Here is a 15325-nt window from a genome sequence, read left to right on the forward strand (position 1 = left end):
GCGCCGGCTCGGACTCACCCTCTCCAGGTCTTGCCGGAGGTGCGTGAAGAGTTTAAGGCGCCTGTAGAGGACGTCCTGCTCCTGCTGGGCCGGGTTGTCCACTTCATCCCTCTTTAAGTTCACGAGAGGCTGGTTGAAGTTGGCCTTCCTCTTCAGCTTCCAGAACTGGTAGAGGAAGTCCACCTTGGAGAAAAATCCATCATTGCTAAGCGTGACTCCGCCAAAAGCCGTGAATGACTCCGCTCGCCAACGCACCTGCGTGAAGGGCACCGCCAGGTTCTCGGCCACCTCGGCGGGGTCCACCAGTTGGTAGAACTCGTCCTCCAGCTCCTGGAGCTTCTGCTTCCTCTGGCTCACCTTGTCCCGCTCCAGCTGGTCTCGCTCAGCTTTCTCCGACGCCGAGACCGGATGTGCCGGCGACACCAGCTCGGACGGCCGGTCGGGGCGGGTCGCCGCTCCGTTGGAGGCGCAGGCGGCGCTGTGCTCCAGACAGAAGGACTTGAAACGGACTTCGTCGTTGTCGGCCAGGATGGTCCTCATCTCCAGACCGTGGTCGAAGGCGCAGGTCACGTGGAAGGCCACGACACACAAGGGCATGGAACACTGCCAGAAAGGAGGCATGACGACAAAGACCAGTTCACTTTTCCCGGCTGCGAAGCAAGCACCAATTCACATGCTTTCTCATTTTGCTTCAACTTTTATTCTTCTGCTTCTTCTATCTTATTCTGCCGATTTTAATATGGTAAGAACCGGCCAAAGAACCCCAACATATCTTATATCGCAGTGGTTCTCAAATGGGGGTACGCATACCCCTGGGGGTACTTGAAGGTATGCCAAGGGGTACATGAATTTTTTTTTAAATATTCTAAAAATAGCAACAATTCAAAAATCCTTTATAAATATATTTATTGAATAATACTTCAACAAAATATGAATGTAAGTTCATAAACTGTGCAAAGAAATACAACAATGCAATATTCAGTGTTGACAGCTAGATTTTTTTGTGGACATGTTCCATAAATATTGATGTTAAAGATTTCTTTTTTTGTGAAGAAATGTTTAGAATTAAGTTGATGAATCCAGATGGATCTCTATTACAATCCCCAAAAAGGGCTCTTTAAGTTGATGATTACTTCTATGTGTAGAAATCTTTATTTATAATTGAATCACTTGTTTATTTTTCAACAAGTTTTTAGTTATTTGTATATCTTTTTTTCCAAATAGTTCAAGAAAGACCACTACAAACGAGCAATATTTTTCAGTGTTGTACAATTTAATCAATCAGAAACTGATGACATAGTGCTGAATTTTACGTCTTTATCTCTTTTTTTTTCAACCAAAAATGCTTTGCTCTGATTAGGGGGTACTTGAATTAAAAAAAAATTCACAGGGGGTACATCACTGAAAAAATGTTGAGAACCACTTTTATATTGTACTGCTACTGCAGTGGTACTTCATTTTTGGAACAATTTGTGTTACCATGGTGACGCTATTAGAGGAAAAGACCCTCAATGGGTCCATTGATTAGGTACACTTGGGCCATTGATTAGGTACGCACACTTACAATGGTAGATTTTCACTCATTTAAGTCCCATCTTAAAACTCATTTGTATACTCTAGCCCAGGGGTCACCAACGCGGTGCCCGTAAGGACCAGATGAGTCGCCCGCTGGCCTGTTCTAAAAATAGCTCAAATAGCAGCACTTACCAGTGAGCTGCCTCTATTTTTGAAATGTTATTTATTTACTAGCAAGCTGGTCTCGCTTTGCTCGACATTTTTAATTCTAAGAGACAAAACTCAAACAGAATTTAAAAATCCAAGAAAATATTTTAAACACTTAGTCTTCACTTGTTTAAATAAGATTATTTATTTTTTTACTTTGCTTCTTATAACTTTCAGAAAGACAGTTTTAGAGAAAAAATACAACCTTAAAAATGGTTTCAGGATTTTTAAACACATATACCTTTTTACCTTTTAAATTCCTTCCTCTTCTTTCCTGACAATTTAAATTAATGTTCAAGTAAATAATTTTTTTTATTGTAAAGAATGATAAATACATTTTAATTTAATTCTTCATTTCTTCGACAAAGAATATTTGTGTAATATTTCTTCAAACATATTATGATTAAAATTCCAAAAAGATATTCTGGCAAATCCAGAAAATCTGTAGAATCAAATTTAAATCTTATTTCAAAGTCTTTTGAATTTCTTTTAAAATTTTTGTTCTGGAAAATCTAGAAGAAATAATTATTTGTCTTTGTTAGAAATATAGCTTGGTCCAATTTGTTATATATTCTAACAAAATGCAGATTGGATTTTAACCTTTTTAAAACATGTCATCAAAATTCTAAAATTGATCTTATTCAAGAAAAAATTACTAACGATGTTCGATTAATTATTTTTTTTAACTTTCTCAAAAAGATTCGAATTAGCTAGTTTTTCTCTTCTTTTTTTCGGTTGAATTTTGAATTTTAAATAGTCGAAATTGAAGATAAACTATGTTTCAAAATTTTATCTTCATTTTTTTCCTGTTTTCTCCTCTTTTAAACCGTTCAATTAAGTGTTTTTTTCATCATTTATTCTCTACAAAAAACCTTTCGTAAAAGGAAAAAAAATGTACGACGGACTGACAGAAAAAAATACCCATTTTTTTTGTATATAGATTTATATATTAAAAGTAAATTGAGCAAATTGGCTATTTCTGGCAATTTTTTTAAGTGTGTATCAAACTGGTAGCCCTTCGCATTAATCAGTACCCAAGAAGTGAAGTGAAGTGATTTATATTTATATAGCGCTTTTTCTCAAGTGACTCAAAGCGCTTTACATAGTGACACCCAATATCTAATTTTTACATTTAAACCAGTGTGGGTGGCACTGGAAGCAGGTGGGTAAAGTGTCTTGCCCAAGGACACAGCGGCAGTGACTAGGTTGGCAGAAGCGGGAATCGAACCTGCAACCCTCAAGTTGCTGGCACGGCCACTCTACCAACCGAGCTATACCGCCCTTGGTTTCAAAAAGGTTGGTGACCACTGCTCTAGCCTTTAAATAGACCCCCTTTTTAGACCAGTTGATCTGCCGTCTCTCGATTGCACAGATAGCAGGCCCATCAAAATTTCCGCAGGATTTTTTTTTTTTAGTTTCTTACTACTGTACCGTGTTGTTCAGTGTACTTAAGCTCGCACCTGTATGCAGGTTCCTGTGTGCTCGCCACACAAGCTGCAGGACAGAGCCCACCGACTGGCAGGGATGTGGGAGACCTTGGTGATAGGCTCCATCTTCTCTGGACATCCTATACTCACCTGTAACACATAGCAACAAAACTGTAGTTAATGCTGTTCTGCTACACCATAAATAAATAAAAAACTGTATTTAGGGATAGGCACCTTTCACACTTGAATCCCAGGTAATTAGGAATCCATACCGCTACTCAACAGTTACAATTTCCTGTACTTGTGTGTTCATGTGTTGGAAAATGTTCATTTATTTAATAATAAAATGAAATAAAAATAATTTTACATTTAACTACGATGTCCAGTTGCTATATTTAGTTTTCTTACACGTTTGAGTATCATTTGCTAGGATACATTCATTTCAGTTTGTCTTCTGTGTGTTGCTGGAGCCAGGAAGTAGTCTTTGCCATAAAGATGAATGTGGAAGTCTTATCTTTTGATGAGTCCTACAAAGTGTTTATACCGTAAATATTTGAGTTTGTTTGAGTTTATTTCCAACATGCAACATGTCATGAGGGCTGTTGTCCTGTCTTTTTATTTCTTCAGGTGGTAGACAGACTTTTGACCCGGATTTCCTGGAGCTGATTTTTTGTTACTACTGATTTATTTTCTCCAGTGATTTTTTTTGTTATTAAATAGAGTTGTTTTACTGATCTGCATTTGGATTATTATTGATACATCACAATTTAAAGTTTCTCTTATCAACATGTTCGAAAAGGAGTAGGAAGAGGCGGAGCTTATTTAATCCCACCCCTTTTCTTTTACATAACACTAGCTAAAACTTTTGTTCACTTATATTATATTCACAATATACTGCATAAGTAATCACAAATAAAATATGTAATCACAGTAATGATTAAAGCTGCAAGCAGCGATGGACAGGACCGGATAAGCGGTAGATGGATGGATGAATTATAACACAGAAAAAAAGTTGTATACATATGTGTTATACATCAGTCTTATAGTAATAACAGTTGTAAAGTGGCTTGGGCATTTTATAAGGACGTCTTGGTGCCGCCATTTTGAGGCTCTAATGCATTGTGAAAGGAATGCAGCTGTTGTATTGAATTGGGAATAGCAAACGTCCTGTTGATTTTAGTTGCGGGTGGTCGGTGAATGAAATATAGGTCTCAGTGAGACATATATTGAGGTTTTTGTTTCATGTGTGTATGATAGTCCTACAGTGAGTTAGAAGCAGTTTTGTCTGAGCAGGAAGCCGCCATTTTGTGACAGCAGCAGTGTTCCAGCACTAGCGCATCAGTTCTTTGCGGGCTTATAAAATCCAAACCGGGGTAGTAATTAAAACTCTTTAATCAACTTTTAATTATAAAGGTTCAATCCCTCTTCTCTGTTTATTTGAAGCCGAAATGACCTCGGAGGAGATCATGTTAAAAAAAAAAGCGACATTTTTAGCCAACTTTTATATTTAAGTGGGAATAGCAAACTTCCAGTTGATTTTAGCCGGGAGGTGTCAGTGTATGAAATATAGGTCTAACTGAGACCTATGTAGTGGTTTTTGTTTCATGCTTCTACGACATTCCTACTGGAAGTTGGAGACAGTTTTGTCTGTTTTCTTCGTGGTGGGCGCTACAGCGCAATTTTAAGTTTTGGGGTTTGGTTTTTTGATTAGGTGAGTTTTGAAGCCTGTTAAGGGGGTCAAATTACAGCTCAAAGAGGCGGCGGTATAATAATAATAATAATAATAATAAAAATAATAATAATAATGAAGAATAATAATAGAACCTTAGAAATTCAATAGGGTCCTCTGTCCCAAAGGGGCATCGGTCCCTAATAATATTGTATTTACTACAAATCATCTGTTTGATTGTAACGTTGACGTTAGGAGAAGGTGTTGAAATTGCTAATACTAATCAGTAGCATGTGTATGGCATACCCAATGTAAATTAGCATCGAGCTAGTACATTTTGAATAGTGCAGTATTAATTTTGAGTGCTTCCTATTAGACATGATTGCGTTGAAAATTCCAACATTAATTACAGCCAGTTTACTACGAATACTGTCAGGCTTGCCCCTGACAGTCTGTTTGTGTTTTAGTTTTTCCTCTATGTGTGTGTGTAGTTTTACCCGTCTTTGTTTCCTGTCAGCGCTCCTATTTTTTTTGTTTCCTGTCTTTCTCCCTGAGCGCTGTTTCCCCTCAGCTGCGGCTGATTGGCACCTGGCCACACCTGGTGTCAATCAGCCCACTCCTACTTAAACCTTTTTTCTCCTCCAGTCAGTGCCGGATTATTGTATTGTTGTGTTCCTCCTGTCGTGTCGTGTCATATCATTGCAGCATAGCGGTAAGCTATATTTCCGTAGAAGTTTGTAGCTTAATGTCTGGGTGTGAGTTCTCCTTGCCCACTGGGTGTGAGTTTTCCTTGCCCTTATGTGGGTTTTTCCGAGGATGTCGTAGTCGTAGTGGTTTGTACAGTCCTTTGAGACATTTGATTGATTTTGTTCACTGCTTTCAGTTTGCTTTGATACTACAAGTAAGGACTTCTGTTTCCTGCTCGCGACCTGCTAGCTTCCAAGCTAGGCTTGTTATCTTCTAGCTCCCATGCTAGCTCTTTTAGTTTGTTATCCGCCTCGTGCGCACTTTTCGTTTGTGCCCTTTTGTTTGGTTTTGTCTTAGTGATTTATTAAATCCTGTGTTCATATGCAATGCCTGCCTCCTTCTCTGCATCTTGGGGTTCGTCACAAACTAACAGACAAATACGCTTGTTTGCCCGCCAAGTGTTTGAGTCTATAGCCTGACATGGCATGTAACAAAAGTATCGAAAAATAGTCATCGAAATATGAAATATTTTATGAAAGATTGGGAATAGGTAGGATCGACAGAATTTTGATGGTACTTATAAAAGTATCTAATTGGGTACCCATCCCTAAGCATACATAAATTGTATCGTAAATGTATCATGCTGCACATGGTACATATTGACACTCCTATTTCAAATAGCTAAAAACTATTCTAATGTGTGGAAAAAGTTTAACATCCCAGCAAATATTTGTAATATAGACTGACCTCAGGGATCCATAAGGCACAGCTGACGTGGACCCACTTGGTTCCACTGCGGGTGGGCTTGAGGGCGCCGCCTCTCTTGGGGCACAGCAGACACTTGGGCTGGACGCCCAGGGCGCACATCCGACACAACCAGTTGCCCTGCGGCACCTTCAGAATGCCGTAACATGCCTAGAAAAACAGAACCAATCTTAGACTATTCATATGATGGCACAAGGCTGCATGATTACCGTATTTTCCGGACCATAAGGTGCACTGCCGATGAATGGTCTATTTTGGAGCTTTTTTCATATAGGGCGCAGCAGATTATAGGGTTCATTAAAACGAGTCATATCATTATTATTTTTTTCTAAATGTAAAACACTTCCTTGTGGTCTACATCAGTGGTTCTCAACGTTTTTTCAGTGATGTACCCCCTGTGAACATTTTTTTAATTCAAGTACCCCCTAATCAGAGCAAAACATTTTTGGTTTAAAAAAAGAGATAAAGAAATAAAACAAGTGAAGTGTGAAGTGAATTATATTTATATAGCGCTTTTTCTTTAGTGACTAAAAGCGTTTTACATAGTGAAACCCAATATCTAAGTTACATTTAAACCAATGTCGGTGGCACTGGGAGAAGGTGGGTAAAGTGTCTTGCCCAAGGACACAACGGCAGTGACTAGGATGGCGGAAGCGGGGATCTAACCTGGAACCCTCGAGTTGCTGGCACGGCCACTTTACCAACCGAGCTATGCCGCCCGAAAATACAGCACTATGTCATCAGTTTCTGATTTATTAAATTGTATAACAGTGCAAATTATTGCTCATTTGTAGTGGTCTTTCGTGACCAATTTGGAAAAAAAGATATAAAAATAACTAAAAACTGTTACGACTCGGAGTAAGGAGAGGACCCAGATGCAGAGAGGAAGTTCAAAAAAAATAAAGCTTTTATTTTGAAACAACTTTTTACCTCCAATGCAAAAAAGTTTTTCACAAGAATAATCAACACGCGGAAAAATAAGTCCGAGGATAAACAATTAACTCAAATTCACTCCACAAAAATAAGAGAATACTAATCTAAGGAAATTCTAACAAAAAAAAGAATATCAATAAGAATCAACGAAAAGCGCTCCAACAGGAGGAAAAAACACCAAAACGACGTATATATATACACTAACTATAAATAACAAAAAAAATCACTCAATCAATGAGGCAATAAATTTGAAATTTGGAAAAACAAAAACTCACCAATTAGGAAGACGGAGGATAACCAAGGACGCTCGAAGGAGGAAAAAGTAAACTCAAAATTACAACAAAAACTAGGGTAACTAGGAAAACAGGAGCAAGACAAGGAGGTATCCAAGGACATGGACATGGACGCTAGAAAGGCACGATGGATGAGACGATCTGGCAACGGACAATAAGAGGCGTGAGCTTAAATAGGATATGGAATGATGGGAAACAGGTGGAAACAATCAGGGATCAGAGATGACGTCAGACTGGTGACACAAGAGGAATAGCCCGTGGTCTGAAACAAGAGGGTAGCTTTTCAAAATAAAACACGTAAATCACAAGACGGAAAAACCAAGACAAGACTTCCTTCACCGCGGTGTGACAAAAACTTGTTGAAAAATAAAGAAGTGGTTCAATTATAAATAAAGATTTCTACACATCAACTTAAAGTGCCCTCTTTGGGGATTGTAACAGAGATCCATCTGGTTTCATGAACATTTCTTCACAAAACAATACATCTTTAACATCAATATTTATGGGACATCTCCACAAAAAATCTAACTGTCAACACTGAATAATAATGCATTGTTGAATTTCTTTTCACAGTTTATGAACTTACATTCCTATTTTGTTGAAGTATTATTCAATAAATACATTCATGAACAATTTTTTCTATCCTTAGAATAATTTTAAAAAATCTCACGTACCCCTTGGCATACCTTCAAGTACCCCGAGTGGTACGCGTACCCCCATTTGAGAACCACTGGTCCACATAACATGTAATGGTGGTCAAAATGTTGCATAGGTTATGTTTTAAGGCACATTTTAAGGACTTATGCAGATCCCAAATTCAGATCAGCAGGTACCAGAAGGTAAGAAAAGTTGCTTTTGCATAATATTGCGAAACAAAACGCCAGATAATATGTCTTAACTTATACCAGACCTGGGCAAATTAAGGCCCGGGTGCCACATGCGGCCCGTTAAGCTTTTTAATCTGCCCCGCCCGACATTCCGAAATATTTTTTTTTAGATCTTTAAAATGGAAACTGTAGCTGCCTTTATGATGTGCAGTGATGCTTTCATGGACTATACGGAGTATTTCAATGGTTGGAATCTGTGCTTTTGCGTGATATACTAGTTACTATGGTAATCTAATTAGTTACTATGGTGATATAATTAGTTACTATGGTAATGTAAGTCTGTGGGTGGGGAGCGTTTCCACAGAGCGTTTCCAGAGCGGCCAGCCTAAAATGCGGGTGTCGGGGACAAACGTGGAAGGAGATTTTTACAGGAAAGTTCTAACGCTTAGTGATGTATCAGATATATATTAGATTGTAGGTGACCTTATTTTTTTACCCTTCACGTTCATATTTCACTGTCTTTTTTGCATTTCTGTTGTGTTTCGCCTTGATTGTAAAATATATGGGTGGAGAGGGTGTGTGACGTTCATACGTTGTCAATATTCAGTGTTTTATTCTTCATAGTTAATATTGTAAATCCCAGATTCTCTATTTTCACGTGTATTCTGGGTGTCTCATTAAGTAAAAAAAATTAAATTCCATTCCGTTTTGTAAGGCGGCCTGTCATAACGTTTTTAAGCATTCGATCAGACATTATTGTGAAGTTTTGTATTAGTGTTCTTAAAAATCAAATATACCGGCCCCCCAGACACATTTTCTTCTTTAAATTTGGCCCTTCCGAGTCAAAGTAATTGCCCAGGCCTGCCTTATTCCCACACCATAATAATACTCGTATGTTGAAGCACAGTACAATCCATCAAGCAATGTGGCTTCATAGCTTACCAAATTCGTACCAAAACATTTTGATAGATTTTGTTCCCAGTTAGCCAGATGTTCCAAATAAGTGTTTGATGAGCATTCCTCAACTTTCTCAGTCTTTTTTGCCATTTGTGTCAGCTTTTTTGAAACATGTTGCAGACATCAAATTCCAAATGAGCTAATATTTGCAAAAAATAAAGTTTACCAGTTCGAACGTTAAGTATCTTGTCTTTGCAGTCTATTCAATTGAATATAGCTTGAAAAGGACTTGCAAATAATTGTATTCTGTTTTTATTTACCAATTTACACAACGTGCCAACTTCACTGGTTTTGGCTTTTCTACATAACTTATTCGCGAGCCGCCTCTACTTCCTCAGGAGGCTAGGATCCTTCAAAGTCTGTACAAAGATGTTCTACGAGTTGGTGGTTGACTGCTGGGGCAGCGGGCTAAGAAGAGGGACGCTAACAGACTGGACAAGTTGGTAGAGAAGGCCAGTAACGTGGTGGGAGTGGAGCTGGACTCTCTGGCGGTGGTGTCAGAGAAGAGAAGTCTAGCAAAACTCCTAGCCATTGTGGACAACACCTCCCAGCCACTACACTCGGACCTTGCGGAGAGAATGAGCACGTTCAGTGGAAGGCTCAGACTCCCAAAATGCAACACGGAACGACACAGGAGGTACTTCATACCGATAGCCATCAGACTGTATAATGCATATGTTCCTTGACTGCACTTAAATGTAGAATATATTTACATTATTCATATATTATATATTATATGTTATTTTTTATTATTATTGTCTATTGTGGGCGAACTGTGGTGCTGAATTTCCCCCAGGGATCAATAAAGTACTTTCTATTCTATTCTATTCATTTCATGCTCATTATGGCCATCACTGACAGCACGGACAACATCGAGACGATATGAGAATTCCTCCCAAAGGATGTCGCGATCCACCGTGTTGATTGCTGCTTTTATTCCATCTTTCATGTCATCGAGGTCTTCCAGGACTCATTCCTTTACACAAGCAGCCAGTCTCTTTAAACTGCTTCACTCATCATGGAATGCTCTCACGATGAGGTGGATCAACGCCCAATTCTGTTCTGAAAGCACGCTGCACCGTGACAATGGCATTTGTTTTAAGCCATGGGTGTCAAACTCTGGCCCGCGGGCCAAATCTGGCCAGCCGTGTAATTTGATTTGGCCCTTGAGGCAATATCAATTTAGCATTAGAGCTGGCCCGCCGGTGTTATACAGCGTCGGTGCCGCTGTAACACCACATTCACCGCTAATACTCATACTTGCCAACCCTCCTAATTTTCCCGGTAGACTCCCGAAGTTCAGTGCCCCTCCCGAAAATCTCCCGGGGCAACCATTCTGCTTAATTTCTACCGATTTCCACCTGGACAACTATGTTGGGGGCATGCATTTAAGGGACTGCCTTTAGCGTTCTCTACAACCTGTCGTCACGTCCGCTTTTCCTCCGTACTAACAGCGTGCCACATAATATTTGTGGCTTTTACACACGCACAAGTGAATGCAAGGCATACTTGGTCAACAGCCATACAGGTCACACTGAGGGTGGCCGTATAGACAACTTTAGCACTGTTACAAATATGCGCCACACAGTGAACCCACACCAAACAAGAATGACAAACACATTTCGGGTGAACATCCGCTCCGTAACACAACAGAATAAATACCCAGAACCCCTTGCAGCACTAAGTCTTCCGGGAAACTTCCAGCAAACTGACCAATAATTAACGTTTTATTCATGCATTTTTTTCTTGCTACTTCTAGGCTTTAATGTTTGGTTCATTCATTATTATTTTATTTTGAAATGTATTATTAGCCTGTGGAAAAAAATTGATATTTAACTCAGAAGATTGCAAATAGAAAAAAAGGCATAACATTTTTATTAACATTTTATTTGATATGCCATTGATATTTTTTAAATTATTACTATTTTTATTTGAAACTGGATTTTGCATGTCATTAAAGTTATATAAGCCTTCCTTGTTCAATATTTAATGCAAAACTTGTTTGGGTCCCTATTAAAAGGTTCATTTGTTCAACCTTGGCCCGCGGCTTTGTTCCGTTTAAAATTTTGGCCCACTCTGTATTTGAGTTTGTCACCCCTGTTTTAAGCACACAACACGCCTTCTGTTGAGGAATGAATAAACAAGGGGTCTTCCTCCAATTGGACGATTCCAAAAGGATGACATGACCACAACTGTGAAATTGCGACACAATAAAACTTGGATAACGCCTCCATTTAGTCTATTGTCGTATTTTTCCGATTATAAATCGCTCCGGAGTATACGTCGCAATGGTTGAAAATGCATAATAAAGAAGGAAAAAAACATATATAAGTCGCACTGGAGTATAAGCCGCATTTTTGGGGAAATGTATTTGATAAAACCCAACACCAAGAATAGACATATGGAAGGCAATTCAAAAGAAATAACGAATAGTGAACAACAGGCTGAATAAGTGTACGTTATATGACGCATAAATAACAATCTGAGAAGGTGCCTGCTATGTTAACGTAACATATTATGGTAAGAGTCATTCAAATAACTATAACATATAGAAAATGCTATAAGTTTACCAAACAATCTGTCACTCCTAATCGCTAAATCCGATGAAATCTTATACGTCTAGTCCAGGGGGAGGGAACCTATGGCTCTAGAGCCAGATGTGGCTCTTTTGATGACTTCATCTGGCTCTCAGATAAATCTTAGCTGACATTGCTTAACACAGGGCTGTCCAAAGTGCGGCCCGCGGGTCATTTTTTAACAGCCCCACGGCACATTTTAAGAATACAATAAAAAAAAAATTAAAAACATAAAAAGTGGTATAAAAGAGCAAACAGGTGAAATGTAACAAGAAATTGTTGCAATGTTTACTCTTATAACACAAAGCTGCCATGCAGGCTGTTTCTTTCTTTAAAAAATAATAATGAATCAAAATCAATGTCATTTTGAATTATTGACCTATGCAAGGCTTCGATTACATCACATTAAATATTCCACTTTGAGATATTTTTTGTGGAAAATGTTGCATATTTTGTGTTTTACCATATAAAAAAAACTGAGCTGTCTTTTTTTAAAGAAGGGCCTAAAACAAAACAAAAAAACATAAACAACAATAAAACTTAAAATTTATGGATATATCTGAAGATGATCTTGAGATTATTGTGCTAAAAGTAAACAGTAAAAAAAAAGTATAATTTATTTTTTAACACTTTAATAAGTAGGACACTTCTGGATCCCTAAATATTTTAGTGTGATTTGTTTTTAAGTGTCATTGCTCAAAAAATAATAATGAATCAAAATCCAAAATTAAGGCTCCAATTATTATATAATCTCAAATATCCCACCTAAAAAAGTTATTGGGTGAAAATATTGAATATTTTGTGTTTTTTCCATTTTTTTTTCTTATTTGATCTAGAAATTAAAAACTTGCATAATAAAAAAAATTATAATACTGAATAATGACACATTTTTAATTCTTTTTTTTGACCAAAACCCTTTGGGTTCCCCGGGATCATAACTGAGTGGAGGCCTAAATGTATATTTTTTTTACATATATTGTATTGGTTTTTAAAATAAAAATGATGAAAATGGCCCCCGCTTGTTCTGATTTTTCAGTGCGCGGCCCTCAGTGGAAAAAGTTTGGACACCCCTGGCTTCACACGATAATTATGAATAATTCCGCTAGTAATCACAGTGCTAAAAATACCGTTCAAAATATAGAACATTCTCATGCATTTTATCCATCCATCCGTTTTCTACCAGACTTGTTAAAGAAGTCGCATTAATGGTAAGAAGTATTTGATTTATTATTGGTTAACATCAGAATAAGAATGTTACTAAAAAGAATAGGAGATTTATTATACTCTAAACATGTTGGTCTTACTTAAAAATGCACACATTTAGTTGTATTCAGTGTTTAAAAATATGACATGGCTCTCACGGAAATACAAAAATGTTCCCGACCTCTGGTCTAGTCTCTTACGTGAATGAGCTAAATAATATTATTTGATATTTTACGGTAATATGTTATGTACAAAACAGATATTTAACAGATATGGAGCATTTAAGGCTCATTTTTAATAGTTCACTTTAAGGAACATGTTGCAGAAGGCCACGTTGTGAGTTGACCAGTGAAAGGTTGTACAAACTCTTTCAAGTTAAAATCCTCATGTTTCGGAAACACAGGCATGTTGCAGATACTAGTATTGGTGTCAGGGCAGCACGGTTGTGCAGGGGTTTGCAGACATGCCGCAACGTGACAAGGCCCTGGGTTCAATTCCTGGGCTAGGGGTGTTTCGGTGTGGAGTTTGCATGTTCTCGCCATGACTGCGTGGGTTGTCTCCGGGTACCCCGGCCACTTCCCACCTCCAATGACATGCACCTGGGTATAGGCTGATTGGCAACACTAAAATTAGGAATCATTTTTTTCACGGCGAATTCCTGGCAAGCACAGCTGCCAGTATTTTACAGTAAATTCTATAGGTTTTTATGTAAACAGGTTAACAATATAGACTGTAAAATTAACGGATTCAACATCGCCATACCGCAATGTCCTATATATTGTGAATGTATTTTTTTACTGTGAATTCCCGGCATCCACAGCTGCCGGTATCTTACTGTAAATTGTGCTTTTTTTTTTTTTAAATAAAAAAACATGTTTAAGTAAATAAAAAAATATTGTTTCTGCAGAAAGTGTTGCAGTAGACGTGCTTGGATGAGTTAGGTGTGGAAGAACAAATCCTGAGGAATGAATTCAAAGTTGCAAGTTGAAATCCCGACCAACCTGATGCACGCAGACGTTGCACTTGTCGCAAAAGACCATCTCGTTACCGTCCTCGCCCTCGGGCGAGCGGCACACGTCGCACACCACGTCCTCGTCGTACTCGATGCCGAGACCCTCCTCTGCCTCGATGGCCTGCTGCATTTTCTCCTCGCACACGCGCTCAAACTCCACCAGGACCACCTCCATCGTCAGCTCGTCCAGTTCTGGTTGGGCTGCAAAAAACAAATCACATTTATTTGACTTATTACAATTACCGCATTTTTCAGACTAAAAGGCGCATTTAAAATCCTTTCCTTTTTTCTCAAAACTCGACGGTGCGCCTTATAACCCGGTGTGCCTAACGTACGGAATCATTTTAGTTGAGCTCACTGACCTCGAAGCTATTTTATTTGGTACGTGGTGAAATGATAAGTGTGACCAGTAGATGGCAGTCACACATAAAAGATATGTGTAGACTGCAATATGATGGCAGTCACACATAAGAGATACGTGTAGATTGCAATATGATGGCAGTCACACATAAGAGATACGTGTAGATTGCAATATGACTCATTAAAATAACACCAAAATGTTTTATGTTCCATTGAAAATATAAAACATTACATGCGGTGCTCAAAAATCTATCAAAATGTTTTAGTATGTTATTTTTTAGTCTGTCCTTTGCCTGTATTTCTTTGTGTTGAACAGCCCTTTGTTCTTCAACTGTGGTTGTTTTTAAAGGGCTTTATAAATAAAGTTGGTATGGTTGGTATTAGGGGTGTCGGAAAAAATCGATTCGAATACATTGTGCGATTCAGAATCGATTCTCATTTTTAAAAAATATATATTTTAAAAATTTTTTATCAATCCAATAAACCACTACACAGCAATACCATAACAATGCAATCCAATTCCAAAACCGAACCTGAACCAGCAACACTCAGAACTGCAATAAACCGAGCAATTGAGAGGAGACACAAACACGACACAGAACAAACAAAAACAGTGAAACAAAAATTAATATTATCAATAACAGTATCAATATTAGTTATAATTTCAGCATAGCAGTAATTAAAAATCCCTCATTGACATTATCATTAGACCTTTAAAAAAAAAAAAAAAAAAAAGAACAACAGTGTCACAGTGGCTTACACTTGCATCGCATCTCATAAGCTTGACAACACACAGTGTCCAATATTTTCACAAAGATAAAATAAGTCATATTTTTGGTTTGTTTAATAGTTAAAACAAATTTACATCATTGCAATCAGTTGATAAAACATTGT

General features: G+C 38.0%; 1 protein-coding gene across 1 annotated transcript in view; it reads right to left on the reverse strand.

The window, feature by feature from the left end:
• Positions 1-15325, reverse strand: part of jade2 (jade family PHD finger 2) — a 149397-nt gene that overhangs the window by 30440 nt on the left and 103632 nt on the right. The window contains exons 7-11 of the mRNA XM_061890389.1: positions 14061-14272; positions 6253-6420; positions 3183-3299; positions 256-603; positions 19-183 (exon numbers count right to left, since the gene is read on the reverse strand). Of these exons, the coding sequence (XP_061746373.1) occupies positions 19-183; positions 256-603; positions 3183-3299; positions 6253-6420; positions 14061-14272 (1010 nt within the window). The remainder of the gene's footprint in view (positions 1-18; positions 184-255; positions 604-3182; positions 3300-6252; positions 6421-14060; positions 14273-15325) is intronic.

Source organism: Nerophis ophidion, linkage group LG28 (genome assembly GCF_033978795.1).
Source record: "Nerophis ophidion isolate RoL-2023_Sa linkage group LG28, RoL_Noph_v1.0, whole genome shotgun sequence".
Classification (NCBI taxonomy): domain Eukaryota; kingdom Metazoa; phylum Chordata; class Actinopteri; order Syngnathiformes; family Syngnathidae; genus Nerophis; species Nerophis ophidion.